The sequence below is a fragment of the Peromyscus californicus genome, unplaced genomic scaffold (genome assembly GCF_007827085.1).
Source record: "Peromyscus californicus insignis strain IS unplaced genomic scaffold, ASM782708v3 Scaffold_14__1_contigs__length_90479793_seg_2, whole genome shotgun sequence".
NCBI lineage: Eukaryota > Metazoa > Chordata > Mammalia > Rodentia > Cricetidae > Peromyscus > Peromyscus californicus.
Genome location: NW_026294436.1, coordinates 22,479,086 through 22,497,711, shown reverse-complemented (window position 1 = coordinate 22,497,711; position 18,626 = coordinate 22,479,086). Strand labels below are relative to the sequence as shown.

The 18,626-nt window shown below is 51.0% G+C and overlaps 1 protein-coding gene across 1 annotated transcript; it reads right to left on the bottom strand.

Moving 5' to 3' along the window:
* Positions 1-718: 718 nt before the first annotated feature.
* Phlda3 (pleckstrin homology like domain family A member 3) lies at positions 719-18,605 on the bottom strand. The gene is made up of 3 exons (XM_052737056.1): positions 18,406-18,605; positions 3,072-4,433; positions 719-1,399 (listed from the first exon to the last, which is right to left on the bottom strand). Exon 2 carries the CDS (start codon positions 3,516-3,518, stop codon positions 3,138-3,140), a length of 381 nt encoding a protein of 126 aa, XP_052593016.1. The 5' UTR covers positions 3,519-4,433; positions 18,406-18,605; the 3' UTR covers positions 719-1,399; positions 3,072-3,137.
* Between the last annotated feature and the right edge of the window lie 21 nt (positions 18,606-18,626).

The following is an 18,626-nucleotide window of genomic DNA, read 5'->3' as shown; positions in this document are numbered from 1 at the left end:
TGTAGACTAATGAGATAATGCAAAGGACAGTTTTGAGTGTTCCTTTGTAAATCACACACTCATATTCAACTGGGAGATGTCGTTTCCCTCCCCCATAGGAGGCACGTCTGAGGCCTGAGGGACATGGAGAGGAGAAAGGGAAATTTTGATTCGAAAACAAGAGAAACGTCAAGGAGTGAAACATGAGAAGAACAAAGAGGTTATCAAAGAGATTCCAAATTGGAGGGGTTCCCTTGGCCTCACTGTTCCCTCCAGAGACTCTGAAGCAGGCCATCGCTCTGCATCAGGGAGGGGGGAGACTTGCTGGTTATACTGGGAAGGGCCACAGCGGTCAGCAGCACGTTCTGTCTAACTCCAGGCCGTGATTCCCCTGCATCTTCCCACGGAGGAATGATTCCCTAATGCTAGCCACTAAGGAAGGCTTCTTCTATAAATGTGTGCATTTGCATGTGGAAATAACAGGGAGAGAAGCCGACCCAGCAGTCAGAGCCGCTTCCCGGGTTAGCAGGGGCTAAGTAACCTTCTACAGAAGCAGCGTCCGCAGGACTGTGACATTCCTCAGTCACACTGAGGCCAACGAGGCCATGTCTACTGGGGGTACTGTGCATGCACCCCTCAAGCTATGTATTTCAGAGGGCCTATAGGTTGGGGAAAAAGTAGAAAGATGCCCCAAGCTCCGGGTGTCTGTAGTTAAAAGAATTTCACTCAGCAGACAGTGTGGTTACTGCCCACAGACTGGGCATCTTCATTCTGGAATAGGCATGAAATGGTAATGGCCAAACCCTTACCCCACCCCCACCACCTCCAGGCCCAGTACCACAGTGAGGAGAGGGCAACAGAGGTGAGGGAAGAAGTGTGCAAAGAGAGAGGTGGGTGGGGGGTCCCAAAAGGACCAAAGCAGCAAGAGACCCCCAGGCACAGGCCTCATGCCCAGCAGATCCCCATCTGCAAGCTAAGTCCAGCAGTTGTCCTAAGGTAGGGTGGCCATCTTCTGGATCCCAGGCTGGCCTCCTGAGTTCCGCCGAGGTCCTGGCTTAGCATCCCATGAGGAACTGCCCTCCTGTGGGCATAATCTCAAGGCCAGGGGCCAAACAGCAGTCTGCAGAACCCAGAACCAGTGGCAGGATCAGTGGGAGGGGCCTCGATGCCAGGTAAGCCTCACGTCCTCCACCATGATACATGAGGCCAGGCCTGCGGCTGGAAGGCCTGTGGCTGGAAGGCCTGAGCCGAATATAACAGTCTCAGTGTCCAGGAACTGAATCTTCATCCTCAGCCCCTCATCGGCTCTCCGCCCCTGGCCGGTTGGCTCCTTCCGTGATGATATGCTTCTTCCACATGCTAATAGCTTCTGCCACGTCACATGTAGTCAGGCCCCAACCAACCAGAGTGGGCAGAGAAGCTGGAGAGAAAGAACAGTGTTTAGGACAGGGGAAACAGTTGATTTACCAGGAACTGGGTGCCTCACCCCAGGCCTTCCCAGTCTACACCAGAACAAACGGAAATAACGTAGCCACTCCTGTGACCCACAGGAAATAGGTTCCAGGACATGCCACGGACACTAGCTAAAATCTGGAAGCTTCTTTCTATATCAGAGTGTGGTTTTTGCATATAACCTACGCACACTTCCCATATGCCTGACATCATCACTGTAATTTTTTAATACCTAACACAATGTAATGTTATATATATATGGTTGGTATACTATATTGTTTGGGAAATATTATCAAGGAACAAGGTCTGTAAATGTTCAGATAACATTTTTTCCCCCAACTACTCTTGACCAGGGATTGGCTGAATCCACAGAGGAAGAACAGGTAGCTACAGAGGGCTGATGATACACTGTGGCCACTGCTTTCTCCAGCCCCGCTCTGAGTCCTAAGGGGTCAAGGGGGACCCCTTCTTAGCCCAGCGGGTTTATTTTATATCCAGCTTCACTACAGTGTGTGGGGGGAGGCAGTGAACAGGAATCTCAAAGGCCTGGAGCATTAGATGGGCCTCCAGCCTCACCTGAACTCTGCTTGCTGGTACAAGGAGGAAGGGGAGGTGGATGAGGTTCTAGGTGAGGTGTAGTCGGGTCCTGAGGGACAAAAGCTTCCACTGGAGAAGTTAAGGCCAGAGTTATATAAATCCCTCCTTGACCCAGCTCAGGTTCCCATGGGGAGGCAGTGGTATTTGGGGAAGAGGGCAAGAAGGCTAAGTGCCATGGCTTCTAGGTTCTATTCCTGGTCCCTTCCTTGAGCCATATTCTAACCACAAACCGACCTTCAACCTTCTGTCTTACTGCTCAAGGAGGATTAAGACACCACAAATAATTCATGGCCCCATCCTGTTTTCAGCCATCCAGCCCCTCTTCCAGCTGCATCTCCTCTGGCCCAGCCGACCTTGGCCAACGCTCATGGACAGGCCGACAGACCGGCCCATCACCCCTGGACCTGATGGCCTGGCTACAGCCCACCTCACACATCTCTTGCTCCCTGGCCCTCCCTCCCAATAGCTCAGCCCTAGAGCCCTGAAGCCACCCACAGTCAAGAATGAGCTGTTGAGTGGTTGGCTCAGTCCAGCCCTCCACTGAGGTCCCACGTGGGGTGCTGGGACGCCATGATTTTGTGTCCAAGCCCTTATAACTCCTTCGATAACTACAAGATGGCGAGTCTTCACCTCAGTTCAACGCTTAAATTCTCTGACATGCATTCATTCTGGAAGAGAGTCATATAATGCAGGAACCCTATGTTGGATGAACGTGTTAAGCCCATAGGTCCACCACATCAGTCCGTGTTCAACTAGTCTCTGAACTGGGCTCTTCCTCCCAGGACCCTTGTCTTCCCCTCAGATATTTGGGCCACATTAAGGACCCTCCAGCCTGGCACCCTAGGGAAAAGGCCAGCTCTGTTCACTTGGCCAGGGGCCCAGGCTTCCCAAACACACTGTCTTGGGATCCTACCCTCTGCTGGCCCCAGAAACCTTCCCTAGAGCCGTCCAGCTTTGGGAAACTGGCAAACAAAGCCCCTGGTTTTCTATAGAGGACCGAGGGGGCAGGAGAAGAGAGAGGGTTCAGTGCTCTGGGGGCTTACCTGACATGTCCTCTGGGCACGGAGCTGGGGAGGGGGGCATGTCGATAAAATGGTATACCTCGTGGTTTAGGACACGAGGGTCCCAGTCCCAAGACTCTGCCGGGCCCGCACAGTCTGGATGGCCTGTTGATTCTTGAACTTGACCAGGCCCAGGGTGATCTGAGCGTTCCAGCCGGGGTCTTCGAGGGGGCAGCGGAAGTCGATCTCACCCCCGCCCTCGGTCACCAGCGTGAAGTAGATGTGGCGCCCGGTGCTCTCCACGCACTCCACGGCTTTGATGCGGGCGAAGCTGAGCTCCTTGGGCCGGCCGCCCGTGCCCTTGGCCTCGAAGAGCTGCAGCCCGCGCTCGGTGAGCACGCAGCGTTTCCGCTTCCACAGCTGCAGCAGCCCGCCGCTGCGCTTCTCCAGCACGCCCTCCTTCAGCACGGTCGCCGCCGCCGCCGTCATGGGCGCCCCCCGAGGTTCCCGCAGCGCTGGTGGCTGCGGCGGCCGCGGCGGTCACCGGCTTCTCGGCGCCGGCTTCTCGTGCCCTGGCCTGGCCGGCTGCCCTTGCTCCCTGTCCAGCCGAGCCCGCGGCCCCGGGGGGCGCCTTGCAGACAGCGGCGCCCGGGAGGCGCGGTGAGGATGCTGCTCGCTCGCCGCCCGCTCGGGACCCCGAGCACCGGCCCGACCGCCCCGAGCCTCTGCCGGGTACCCTGCGCCTCTCCGCCCGCACGCCCGCTCCCCTGGGCTCGGTCTGCGCGCTGGGAGGCTGCTGGCGGGATGTGCCCTTACATGTTCCGCCGCTCGCCTCCTGCGCCGCCCGCCCGCCCGCCCGCCGTGCATTCCTGCCCCGCTGGCCCTCCCCTCTGCGCCGCGCACCCGCCCGGACAGGGCCCCGAGGGGCGGGGCCGCAGCGGGGCTCGAACACCCACCGCCAGCGCGGCCCCGGGAGGGGGCTGCTTACTCAACAGCCAGGCCTCTGGCCTGCTGTGGCCCTTTCTTAAAACACACAACCTTCCACTCCTCCACCCACCCCCCCCCCTTCCCCGGCCTCTCACCCGGGACATAGGAGGAGAAGGGGGGGAGGTGGGGAGGCCAGAAGAGGAGACGTCGGGGAGGGAGGGCCAAGGAGCGTCTCTCAGAGGAGCGATGTCACTGCTAGCCAGGGGTTGGGCCTGCTTGGCGAGCGCAGTGACACCATGGCATGGTGGGCGTCAAATACCCGCTGGATGCTTCTCAAACCGCGGAAGTCCTGGTCCCCAGCCTCTGCCAAAGGCTAGTGTTGGGTTCCTCCACCATCAGCAAATGTCTGTCTGCTGGGCTCACAGGAGGCCGGCCACGGCTTGGACAATCTATCCTCCCATGTTTACCTGCTTCAGCCTAGGGTAGACATCAGAAAACAGCCAGTATAAAGTGGGGAGAGATAAATCTTGACGGACCCCTCACGACTTTACCATAGTGGGAAGTAGAGGCAGCATGCTGTGGGCTTGGGGGTGTCCCACAGATCTCTCCAAGTACCTGAAGGTGAGCAGCACTCATTTGGAGGACCAGCCATGCTCAGCCTTGTGGCTTCCCTACAGATGCCACCCCGGAGAATGGGCTTCTCCCTGGACTAAACTGAGGGGAGACAGGCTTCTCCCAGTTGGCTTCAAACCCCTCTTCCCTGATTGCAATCTCTCCTGCCTGGACAACGGCTCTAACCTTTCATGTTTTCATCTGTCAAATGAGATAACTCATCGACCCTGATCTAGGAGGACCGTGGTGAAGAATAAGTTAGAGACCTTGTCTCTGAGAATCTTTCAGCCGTCTTCCTCCACGGCTCTCCTAGGACCTCACCTGGCCCTCTTGGTCAACTCTTCTAGGCCAAAGTTTCTTAAACACCTAATTCATGGCCATGTTAATAATCAATGTCTGGGACTAATGATACATACCGATAACAGAAAGAGGACCCCTTTGTACTCACGCCGCATGTTTCTATCCTCAGTGAGAAACTAACCGCACAGGGAGCGTCCCGTTGTGAGCCAGGGGGTACCCTCCCCTGCAGAACCAAACCAGGTGTGGAGGGCAACAGCTGCCAGCTTCTCACCCATAGCCCTGCATTCGGAGTGCATGTACACAGTATCTGTCTGTCCCTCCCTCCGTCCTTCTCCCTCAGCTCCCAACCTCCAGAATGCCACTTCAGGAGAGAGAACAGACAGTACCTTCAGAACCCCATCTGGCAGCCATGCCTTGCTGTGGCTTTTTCTTGTGAGGGTCCCCCGAGTTCACTAACCTGGCCGAATCCTGCCTTGGCCCAACCTTCTCTCCTTTAGGAAATGGGTGGTGAGGATGGACATGGCGGTGGAGATGGACGTGGCGGTGGAGATGAACGTGGCGGTGGGGATGGATGTGGCGGTGGGGATGGATGTGGCGGTGTGGATGGACGTGGTGGTGGGGATGGACGTGGCGGTGTGGATGGAAGTGGCAGTGTGGATGGAAGTGGCAATGGGGATGGACGTGGTGGTGTGGATGGATGTGGCGGTGTGGATAGACGTGGAGGTGTCTTCATTCTGTCCCATCTCTCAACACCTCCTCTTTCATTCATGCTTTCTGCAGCTACTGGATCATTCTCAAGTCTTAAAACTTACAGAGCCCTCTCCCACGTTTTAAGTTCTCATGAGAGATAGTTAATATTGTTTTGCTCACTTTTTCTCATAAGGAAAAAAAAATGAGACCGAAAAGTCAAGCAACTTGAATGGGATCTGCAGTCTTGTAAACAGTCTAGGATGTAAATGTACGATGGCCCACAGGACCCGGAATCTGCTGATGACGTCACGCTGCCTCTCCATAAACACTGAGCCCTTTTAACGAGTGACACAGCCACCCACACTTGCTACTTCCTGGCTGGAGGACTGGAGCTTCTAGACAGTGGAGGAAGGAAGGGAAAGGTCAGCAACACTGGGTAGCAAGACAGTAGGCATAGGAGGAGACTCAGTGGGCACACTCTCCTGCTGGGAGGGTCTCTGCCCACCAACACATAGTTCCCCATACCACATTGTCCTAACAGCCTGAGTCTCTCAGTCTTTGGACCCAGGCGCACTGACCTGCAAATTGTGTGGCCTCCTGGGGTTGGAAAGAGAATTCAGTTGCCCTAGGATTAGCATCTTTCCTGGAAGCCCCACCTGAGGGGCACTCAGGTCTAGGCTGGATTAGTTGAATATCGGGGGAAGAAGTTCTGGAGAGCAGAGGGTGCCGGGTATGCCTCGCAGACAGGGTTCCTGAGACTCTGCCAGGAATAGGAACTACTGCTTGGCCTGCTCAGGCCACTGACCGGGAGACAGGGTGAGCCCCAAGATTTTGACTGGACTCTTACTGGCTTGTTGACTCCACAGGGGACAGATGGACAGAATGTCCCCTGTAGCAACCCAGAGCTGACACCTCCCTTTGCCCGCACCAAACAGAAAGCTGATCTGCCCTGCCAGGTAAGCTGAGTCCAGCTGTTTGGGACTGACTCAAACCTCCTGGGAGGAGGGGGCAGGGAGTGAGCCCGGAATGGCTCTCTTAGTGAATGCCCCATTTTGAACACTGTGAGAGCGAAGGAGGGGGGCCTCGTGGAGAGGGAGGCCACAGCTGGGGCAAGAGATGCAAAACGAAACATCGATGGTTTTATTTTTTTAATGATTTATTTATTTTTATTTTATGTGAATTGGTGTTTTGCCTGAATGTATGTCCATGAGAGTGTCAGGTCCCCTGGAACCGGAGTTACAAACAGTTGCAAGCCTCTGTGTGCGTGCTGGGAATTGAACCCAGGTCCTCTGGAAGAGCAGTCAGTGCTCTCAACAGCTGAGCCATCTTTCTAGCCTCCATAGCTGGTTTTAAAAATAATTGCATTTGTATTTTATGTGTAAGTATACATGTGTGTGCGTGGGCATCTGTGAGGGTACCCATGGAAGCCAGAAGAGAGTGCTCCATTCCCTGGAGCTGCTGGAATTCCAGGCAGGCGTGAGCCGTCTGACATGGGTGCTGGGAACCAAACTCAGGTCCTCTGAAAGAGCGCAGTGTTCTTAACTGCTGACAGTTCTCTCCAACCCCAGGGCTACTGTGTCGCACAATATCTGCGTGAATAAATTAAGTCAGGGAGCAATACATTGCAAGACAAAGCAACAGCAATAAAGGCAATTTTGTCAACAGTGTAGAATGTAGAATGTGGCAGGGTGATGCGGACCTGTAATAACTCACTTGGGAGGTAAAGGCAAAAGGATAGAAAATTCAAGATTGAGCACGTCTTTGATACCAGCAAAGTTAGGCAGATCCCTGAGTTCGAGGCCAGCCTGATCTACAGAGTGAGTTCCAGGACAGCCAGGGCTGCACAGAGAAACCCCATCTTGAAAAACCAAAATAATTAATAATATTATTAATATTATTATTAATTATAATAAATAATTAATAATAATAGTAATAATAATTCAAGGTTGTTCTCAGCTACATAGTTAGTTCAAGGCCCATTTAGATATATGAGATCTGTCTAAAAAATAAAGGTTGACAATCTTTCAAAAAAAGGAATATATATTAACACTAAAATTTCTAAACTAACCCAGGCATAATGGTACACGCCTATAATCCCAGCACTCTGGAGGCAGGAGGGCTGCCACAAGTTTGAGGCTAGCCTGGTCCACATAGAAAGTTCCAGGCTAGGTTGGGCTACACAGTAAGGCCCTGTCTCCAAAAGAAAAAAAAAATTAACTATGTAAAATGACGAAACTTCTTTGCTCAGGATCCACGAGAGCCTTGTCATTGCACGCAGCAAAGCTAATACTAGTGACATCACTCACCAGGCCACCCAGGACTGGTGGTCTGAGGCCTGCTCTGGCTTGCTGACCTCAACCTCCTTACCCATGACCTTTGCACTTTGCATTCTGATGGAAGGGAGCCCTCACCACATCACCACCTGGTTCTTCTTCATCTCCCTCCATTCTTTGTCCCGGTGCCTTTTCCGTGAGATTGCCCCTAAGACCCTGCTTCAGACTTCCACCTATTCCCCAAAGACACATCAGGTCCCCCCTCTCTGCTTCATTTCTGCATCACCCTCTTCAGATCTGTGTTTCCTGTTTATCCATCGTCTGTCCTCTGCTAGAACGTAGGCTTTATACCAGCGAGAGTTTGATATTTTCTTCACCCTCCTAGCTCCAGCATCTAGAACGTCGCTTGGTTCACAGTTCGGCCTTGATGAACATTTACTGATGAGTGGCAAAATAAAAGCCCAGAAGTTGGGAGGTGAAAGAGGGTGATGCTACCACGAGCTACTGAACTAATTAAAGAGGTCTATGTATACCACCTGAAACAGTAACAAGCTAGACCTGGCAGCTGACGTCTATAGTTCCCAGCACACAGGAGGCTGAGGCAGGAGAATCAAGAGCTTCAGACCAGGTTGGGCTATACAGTGGGTTCAAGGCTGGCCTGGACTACATAGTGACCATGTGTCTCAGAAAGCCTAAACAAAGGGAAATGGGTGGTTCAGCAGGTCATGCCACTTGCTATCAGACTTGGCAGCCTGAGTCTCATCCCCATAATCCACACGGTGGACGGAAGGAGAGACTTGACTCCTCCAAGTTTTCCTCTAATGGCATCTCCCATGGCATCCACACACCACCCTCATTCCCCTCACAAAATAAGTCAATACAGAAATGTAAAGATTAAAGGCCGAAACTCAATAGTTAACAGTTCCTCTGTGAAAGAATGGGGGAAATAGTATTTTTTTTCTTTTAATTGTTCGTCATTCTATTGTACTTGTTTCGATCCTCTGCCCACATTGCTTCCTTTACAAATCTAGTTAAGTACCCAACACATCCACATTTATGTAGTTAAAAATGAGTTTGAGGGACTGGAGAGAGAAGTTAAGAGCACTTACTGTTCTTGCAGACGACCCAGGTTCAGTTCCTGGCATCCACATGGTGGATCACAACCATCTATAACTCCATTCCAGGGAACTCAACCCCTCTTCTGACCTCCACACACTCTGCACACATGTGCTACAGACATACACTTATGCACACACACATACGTAAAATTAAATAAATATTTTTAAATAAAACAAATAATAAGAGAGCTGACTAAAATTCATGGTTCAGTAGGGACTATTTCAGTATTGGAAGCATGATATGGTGTGAAATATGGCCCCACATGAACTGAAGCCCACTCTGTTGTGTAGGTTAAGTCTGGAAAGATCCACACTGATATGTGACTGATATGTTGGCGGGCTAACCTGAAGATACTTGCTATTTGTTTTCCTTTTTTAGTTTTTGGAGACACAGTCTCCCTATGTAGTTCAAGCTGGCCTAGCTCCTGAGATCTTCCTGTCTCAACTGTCCTAGTGGCAAGATTACAAGCACTATACTCAGCTTACATAGAGGCCTCTCAATGGCTGGAGAGCAGGGTTGATTTCAAATGCATTCAGGGAGGTTACTGTCTTCAGGGCATCGGTGAGCTTCTCTGGGGTGGGCACAGCAGTCTCCTGCTGGGGGAATATCAGGATCAAACCAGACAGACAGACAGACAGACAGACACATACACACACACACACATACACACACACACTGCTGCCAGCCTCTGGAAACATAAAAAGGCAGCTTTCCCTCTGCACCTTGGGTAGCTGGCCCCTGGGATTAGAAGGCTTTCTTTAGCTGCTGGGGATAGATGCTGATGATTCAGTAGGTCTGGTTTGGGACCAGAGAATATGTATTTCTAGAAGCCTCCATGTTATACATTATTGATACTACTCCGTATACTTTAGATAGCCAGGGTTGAGAGCAATGGTTCTCAAAATGTCCAGGACCAGCAGCATCAGAAAAGCAAATTTCAGACTCCATCCTAGACCTACTGAGTCGGAGCCCTGGGTTTGAGGCGGAGCAAGCACTGCATGTAAAGGAGTATGAACCACTGGCGTAGAGGACGGAGTGCCTGGCTGGGAGGCTCCAGTTCAAGAGCATGGTGGACAGTCACCTCTTCTCACCATATCTCCATTTCTCAAGTGCAAAGTGAAGGCTGGCAAGCTCTATTTTGTGACAACAACAATAATAATAATAATAATGATTTCCAGGAAATCCTGGTTGGTTCCCAGGGCCTCAAGAACTCCCCATATAGGGAAGAAAAGAGGGCCGTTGCTGATTCCTCTTCAGCCGGTTCCTTTTTCCTAGTTCATCACCTACACAGAGCAGAATGAGTCCACCGCAATCCTGCCCCACCCCGCCCCTCTCTCTGTATTCACCCTCCAGTTCACTGGTCCCACCCAGCTCTCCTCTCTTACCCCAGGAGATCTTTTCCCCAGACTTCTGATCCTCCTGCCCCCCTTTGATGTACAGCCCTTCTTTGTTCAGGGCTTTGGGGTTTCCTCCAATCTCTGTTTTTTTGAAAACTGGCCCAAGTTTCAAGTCCCTAATGACTTGAATTTTATGGGCACTATTGCAACAGACCTCAAGTGGGCAGCAACCGTGTAGCTGACCAGCCCGGGCATGCTCCTGGGCCTGTCTCTCTTGCTGGAAATCCCCTCCCACGCTCAGCCCTTTAATCACTTTCCAACCCAATAACTTTCCTGATTCACCAGGGATCCCTTTCGTCTTGAGAGCGCCCACTGCCCCTCTCTGATGGGGCTGAGTCTGGACTTGAAGGCATTTGATCCCAGCTTGGGTCTGACAGAGATTGGATTTGTGGGCTCAGGATTCAGGTTGGGGCCTGCAGAATTTTCCCCTTTCCCATGCCATCTTGGCATCTGGATGCCCATGTTGCAGAAGCCAAAGGGTTGCCCCAGAATGGCCCTCCGGGACACTGGACCACAGAGCAAAGGTATTACCAGAACAGACTGAGGCCCAAAGCAACAAGAAGCTTTCCCAACCTGCCAGCTGGGCAACTCTGGACATATCAATCGCTTTCTGTTCCTTAGCTTTCTCTTTTATTTTTTTTATTTTTTTTTTTTTTGGTTTTTCGAGACAGGGTTTCTCTGTGTAGCTTTGCGCCTGTCCTGGAACTCACTTGGTAGCCCAGGCTGGCCTCGAACTCACAGAGATCCGCCTGGCTCTGCCTCCCGAGTGCTGGGATTAAAGGCGTGCGCCACCACCGCCCGGCTTAGCTTTCTCTTTTAATAACAATAGTGTGCTTTGAATCACAGTGCCTTAAACATGAATCCCAACCCTATATGGGGTTGTATAACTGAGCGTACTGAACACAGGGGCTGTGAAAATTTTGGTAAGATTAAAAGGTTTCTGTACATGCAGTGACAAAAAGTTAACTCAAAATCAAACACGATACGAATCTGTGGCATATCCGGTAGCACGCACCCATCCATGCTGTATCTCATAACTTCTCTACAGCCATGATTCCGTGAGTTTCTCACTGCGCATGCGCCGCGCCACACCATGCTGGCGAACGCCTTGGCTCAGACTTGACAGTATCATAGGCTGTGAATTGCAGTATTTTTTTTTTTTTTTTTTTTTTTTTTTTTTTTTTTTTTTTTTTTTGGTTTTTTCGAGACAGGGTTTCTCTGTGTAGCTTTGCGCCTTTTCCTGGAACTCACTTGGTAGCCCAGGCTGGCCTCGAACTCACAGAGATCCGCCTGGCTCTGCCTCCCGAGTGCTGGGATTAAAGGCGTGCGCCACCACCGTTGCAGTATTTTTAACCACACATAAAAAGTTTTCGGCTCTTATACAAAGATGGTAGCTTAATCACAGGGAAAAAAAAAAAAAGGCTTCTAAGCATTTTTTCTGCCAACAATCTTGAGCATGCAGGTTTTTACCTGGTAATATCAATGGATTATATTGTGTTAGAATGTTTGAATTTAATTATGGGCGGGGGAGGAGGGGAGATGTGCCACAGTGTACTTGTAGGGGTCAAAGAACAGCTTGGTGGTAGCCGGGCGGTGGTGGCGCACGCCTTTAATCCCAGCACTCGGGAGGCAGAGCCAGGCGGATCTCTGTGAGTTCGAGGCCAGCCTGGACTACCAAGTGAGTTCCAGGAAAGGCGCAAAGCTACACAGAGAAACCCTGTCTCGAAAAACCAAAAAAAAAAAAAAAAAAAAAAAAAAAAAAAAAAAAAAAAAAAAAAAAACAGCTTGGTGGAGGTGGTTCTCTTGTTCTACCTTTACGTGGGTTCTGGGAATCAAACTCAGCTCATCGGGCTTGTGTGGCAAGCACTTTTACCCACTGATCTCACCAACCGGGAATGTTTGAATTTTAAAGTTACTGTTTGAGTTGCTGGCTTGAATCTAATTTTTTTTTTGAAAAGTCATTAAATAAATCTTTAAATGCATTTTGGCTTGGGATTAGGACAGAATTTCCAACAATTTCTAAAATGGCCCTAAACATCCTCTATCATTTTGTCCTTTGTGTTTATGTGAAGTGGTGTGAGCTGCCCTGATGATTATAAAAGCAAAATAGCAGCCACTTCTGACACATGGTGGCTGTGCTCTGTGCCTGCAGTATCAAATATTCAGCCAAGACTCAATTCTTTGTGTCAAAATAAACAAGCACACCAACCTCAGGAGACGCAGATTTGCTCTCATGTTTAATAAAAGGTATGTGTGCCAAAGGGTAGCTTTAAACCAATGAACGATTTGTTATCAGTGACTATTTTATTTGTACACTTATTCCACACAGCTGTATGCCTGTGAGTGTATAAAAATCTCTCAGGTGTAAAGGGTTCTCTAGCGGGAAAAGGGGAAGAAGCCATCTTTTAAGTCCACGTAACACATGCATGCGCCGCTCCTTCTGAAGCGCGTTGCTAGGTGAGCTTGTCCTCTGGGAGCGTCGCGGAGCACACACAGAAGCCTGGATGCTGTACCGTGTGGCAGGTGCTGAGCACGTTCCCTGGAGGATGTCAAGAACTGAAGCAAACCCAAGATGGACTGCTTCTGGCTAAACAGTGCACTGTTTTACAAGCACCTGTCGGTCTTTAAATATACGTCTAAGTAGAAAAAAAAAAAAGTGCCCTGTTTAAAGTATGGCATGCTGCAGCATAGTAAATACACGAGGAGGAACATGTTCGTTGGTCGCCATTATCAAGACTGTGTCCTGTGCATAGCCGTATCTGCGATATTCCTGTGAGGATAGTAGGTTTGTTTCCACCAGCCTTGCCACCAACTTGTGACAGCAACAAAACCAGGCGACAGAAAAGTTTCGGCTTTATTACAGTCTTAATGAGACCATCATCCCCCTCTGTGGTCTAACATTGGCGGACACCTTGTCTTATGGCAGGTGCCTGTACTTAAACACATTTTTATTGGGAGCATTCCAAACGTGACGATATTTATTTTTTCACCACCTTCCTGGTCCCCAGGCCTACAGTGGACAATCACTTTAGCTGGTCCTGGGTCCGAGCAGACGAATGTACATTGCTTTCAGTACATTTGTACCCAGAATAGTATAAGGTAGCATCCTCACTGGTGATGTGGGATTGATGGGAGGATTTTCCCTCCAGCTTTGACATTCTCTGTACTTGATGATGGCTCTCCCTCTCTTTCTAGAGGGCGGACCTTCACAGGAGGGTCCTAAACTATAGGCATGGGGGTCGGTGGATGGAAAGAGAAAAATGCCAGGGAAGAGGATGGTGTCAGCTGCCAGTCTTTCTAGATGAGGGCTGGTGCACCACTTTCTTCCTGCCTCTGGTTTCCAGATGTCTCACGATGAGAATTTTGAATGCTCCCGTCACTTTGGTAATAGGGAATCAAGACTGGGTAGAGAAGACGGCTGTGAGGTGTCCGGCCGGAGAACAGCGTCAAGAAGAGATGAACACCTGGCTGGAGGCGGAGGGGCCAGAAAGACTCAAGAGAGGAACTCAGGGTCATGGAGGGTCCCTTGAGTCAGGCTCTGGCTAAGCTCTAGGGGAATGGAATCTGAGTTCTCTTCATGGGATTGGCAGAACAAGGGAGGTGGAGTTCATAGGCCCAGGGACACATACCCTCCACCCCAGCAGAGAGACCCCTCTCAGAGAGACACCCTGAAGAAGACATTAGCTTTCTGGCAGGCAGATTATACTGACCTCACAGAAAGCATGTTTCTTCGGACTGAACAGTGCCTATCTAACGTCATAGCTGACAAGGTATGTCTATAGTCACCAGGATGGGCTATTCATGCTACACTAATGAACTCCTTCTGACCCAACAGTGTACCCAAGCAAAGGCTACAGTCCTCCCGCCACAGGCCCCACTCAGGGTACCAGGGAGGGCTCTGCTCACTGTGACACAGTGAACACAAGTCCCCTCTTGCACTTGTCCCCATCCTCTTTGCAAGGCAAAAAGGGGACATAAAGGTTCACACAGTGGCCTTTCAAGAGTTGTGCGTGCACACATTGCAATTGTATATGCATGGTTGTGTGAGATGTGCATGCAAGCATGCACGTGTATGTGTGTGTATGGAAGCCAAAAGTCAACCCGGGTGTTGCTCCTCAGGAGCCATCCACCTTGGTTTTGAGACAGGGTCTTTCCCTGAACCTAGGACTCACTGGTTAGGCTCACTAGTGAACACCAGGTCTACCAGGTATCTGCCCGTCTCTGCCTCCCCAGTGCTGCTGCTGTAAGTAACTCCGCGCCACCTGTACTTTTTTTGTAGCTGGAGAGCTTCTCTCTGGGTCCTGCCAAGCCCCGGCAGTCTGACAACCCACTTACATATCGCTTGTCATGGCGGCGGCTGGCAGTGTCTCTCTGCCTCAGCCTTCCACCTCCCAGAAGTCTCCTCTCTCCTTGTCCTGCCTGTACTTCCTGCCTGGCTACTGGGCAATCAGCATTTTATTTATACAGAGCGATATCCATAGCACTTCAGCTACACTTTTGTGTGATTACCAGGGATTGCTCGCACAGCAAGCACCTCACGAACTAGCTGTCTCTCTCAGTCCCACTCTCTAAAGAATTAAGCAATCCTGTAATTCCATCACTTGGGAAGCTAAGGCACGAGGATTGTGAGTTTAAGGATAGCCTCGGCTACACAGCAAAGCTGGGTCACAAAGACAAGCAAGAGACATTCTGCACAAGCGTGGCATAGTGATGCACACCTGTAATCTCAGCTAGCCTGGAGGCTGAGGCAGGAGGATGATGAGTACTAGACAGGATTGGGCAACATAGCAAAACTCTGTGTCAAGCAAGCAAGCAAGCAATCAAAGAAAGAGTTCCGTCTAGAAAGGACATGAGTCATTTTGATCTCAGTTGAAACGCCAGAGCAAGGCACATGGCCACATCTAACTTAAAGGGAGGAGGAACATGCACCTTTCCCATGCACTCAGAAGATTGGCAGATTATCTGTGAACAATCCTAAAGGAGTAGACAAGGTGGCTACTAGGGGCCTGGTGGGTGACCCCAGAAGGTGGGATCATGGGAACTCCCTTTTATACCTATTATAGGGAACAGCGGGACACTAAGCTGGACATTCTCTTGAGGTGTCAGCCCAAGGTCAACAGAGTGGCGGTATGAAAGGCTCAGGGGCAGACACTTCAAGCTAGGCACAAGGACTTGTCCAGACATGGAAAGTGCCCACTAAGATCTTCAGTTGGGATAATCTACTTCCTGAATTTTCAAGGCCTTTGGGGCGAGTCTTCCTAAGCCCATAAACTAAGAACATCAGAGTTGGGTGGGTCGCCTGGAGCCTGGCTGCTCCGGTGTGGTCTCTGGATCCACAACATCAGCACCACCTTCCCCTGGGAGCTTGTGAGAGACATCCGGTCTCAGGCCCCACCCAACACTCCTGAACCGGAGTCTGTGTTTTACAAGATTCCCCAGGAGATGTGTATGTACATCAGAGCCTGGGAAGGACTTCCCCGGCACTAATTTAGGCCAGCAATTTCATTTCACAAATGAGGCGCTGACACCCAGAGGGGAGGAGACTGGCCCAAACTCACACAGCTGGTTCCAATCCTGGCTCCACCACTTGCCAGAGACTTTGAGTAAGTCATTTAGAAATGCACTGACTCTCACTTTCCTCTTCTATAATATAGGGTACCACGCTCAACCCCAAGTACTTGTGAATGCATCAGATAAGACAGCATCCAAATGAGGACTCATGAACATTGGCTGTTACTGATAAGTTTTAAATCCCCGGTTGCTGGATATCCCCCGCCGATGTAATAAGCCAATCAAGCTGAATTAATAAATCTAGGTTTAATGAACAGAGCATAGCAACACTGGGTGACCCTTGGAAGAGTCACATGGCAAATACGGCTACCAGGCCTTAAGTAACCTGTACGCGTGGTCTTGAGGAGCCCCAGGGAGGGGTTGTCTTTTGGCAGGCTTTGAGGGGGTGGGGGTCTGGAGAGAGAGAGAGAGAGATGGGGCTTCCACATAATCATCCCAGACTCTTCGGGTGTATGATAGGATGGCAGGGGTTGAAGTGGAGCTCCCACCCGAACAGCTGCTATAGTACGAGCTCAGTTCCCTAAGGTCACCCTCTCACCTCCCAATACACGGCAGCTTCTCTCCAGGCAGTGCCAGCGGAGTACTGCAGTGTAGGAGTGAGTCCTGGGCCAGCGGGTTCTACGCAGACACCCCCCCACCCCCACCCCGCCGCCATTTGACCTTGAACTAGTTCCCAAATTGTCCCCTGGTTCCTGGCTTTAGTTTAATCATTCATCAATGCTTTGTCTCGTCGGGTCATCGAAGGCCTTTAATCTCTGAATAGTCTGTGGTACAGAATAAGCCAGAACTGACAAACTTACGTTTTCAAACTACTCCAAAAGAAGGAGGCCCTAGGGAATCTGTCGGTCTTTCCCAGAATGGTTCTGCCTTGATACAGCCAAGTATCTCAAGTGCCTAGGTGTGTTTTCCCCCCTTCTTGTTCTGAGGTTTGAACCCAAGATCTCATACATGCTAGGTAAGTACTCTACCACTAAGCTATACTCTCAGGCCCTGAAAACTTCTCTTTCTTCCCCAACTGATGAAATGGACTCTCTCTCGGGACCCACTGAACGGATGGGGTTCAAGAGGATGGAGTCAGACTGGAGGGCAGCTGCTCTCAAATCTTTACAGGGCTGTCACGGGGGATGTTTAGACCTGATCTTGTCGGTTCTAGAGAACGGAAAATTCAGGTAACTCCTCCCCAGTCGTTACAGCTGGTTAGAAGCAGCTCCAGCAGCTCCAGTGACCTCAGGCCAGCGAGCTGCTGGGTCTAGGTCGGCTGGTGTAGTCTGTGCAACCTCCAGCCTGGCTGACTGAGCATTAGCATCACTTCAAATACAGATTCCCAGGCCCCACCCCAACCCGATCAGAATCTCTAGGGTGGCTCTGGGATCCATTTTAAAAACACTCCCACCCCCACAATGGTTCTCATAGCGGGAGTGTGTGTGTTTGGAGCAAGACCAGAGACGGGGAGAAGGGGGTCAGAAGGGGGTCAGAACCATCCAGTGACTGGTTCCCGAGGGTCTTTGCTCTGTTCCCCTCTCTAATCAGCCCTTACCAGGGTCTAGGAGACTTCACTGGGTTTCTGTTCTTCCCAAAGAATATATTCTTGATCTAGGGATTACTTAAATACCTAATTGCAGATCAAACAACACACACACACACACACACACACACACACACACACACACACACGCATGCACACACACGTATTGGCACATACCACCTTGTTTTTTTGTTTGTTTGTTTTTTAAGATTTTTTTTATTTATTATGTATACAGAAGAGGACGCCAGATCTCATTACAAATGGTTGTGAGCCACCATGCGGTTGCTGGGAATTTGAACTCAGGACCTCTGGAAGAGCAGCCAGGGCTCTTAACCTCTGAGCCATCTCTCCAGCCCCCACCTTGTTTTTTTGTAGAAAGATTGGTCTTGAACTCACTTTCTTCCTGCCTCAACTACCAAACACATTTTCCCTCATCTCTGTTGTCTGGCTCCCTCAGAAGTCACCCTCTCAGATGGCCTGACTGGGATCTTGGAGGAAGACTGAGGGCCTGCCTGCCTTCAGAACAGGCAGCTTTCTCCCAGCACACCCTAAAGGCCCAGCGCACTCCTGCAACTGGGCGTTCTTCTTGCCATTCTTTCCCCCAAGGGCATCCTGGACCACGCCTAGGTCTCCCTTGAATGGATACCAAGGGCCCTGCCTACTTCTCTCCTTTGGGTCATTCTCACGGTTTGGCAGGCCACGGGTCACTCACTATTAGAGCACAACTCCTACCAGGAAGATGCTCTCCTTGGAGATTAGATGCCCGCGCAGAAGCAAAGGGTCGTCAACACCCACAGCAAAAAGGGATTAGCTAACAAAAATATAATAAAAAGAAAAGGAAAAAAGGAGCGGCTGGCTTTTGCCTTGACCCCACAGCGCCCCCTGGTGTCTACCGGCACAGGGCAAGCTCGGCGCCGGCGGGTCCCTGCGCTCCCCACGTTCCCCGCAAGCTGCTCACTCACCTCCGGAGAACCGCACTGCCGCGCGGGGCTTCCCGGCCTGGCTGCCTATGCATTACAGCCTTCCGATGGTACCCGGGTTTGATCCCAGCGTGCGCGCGGCCCCTTCCGCACTGCGTGGCTGTGGGAGCGAGACAGTACCAGGGCCTGCCTGATGGTACTGCGCTGGGCTGAGGAGACCCGCCCGCGCAGCCAGCAGAGGGCAGCCTGTCTCCACCTTTGAA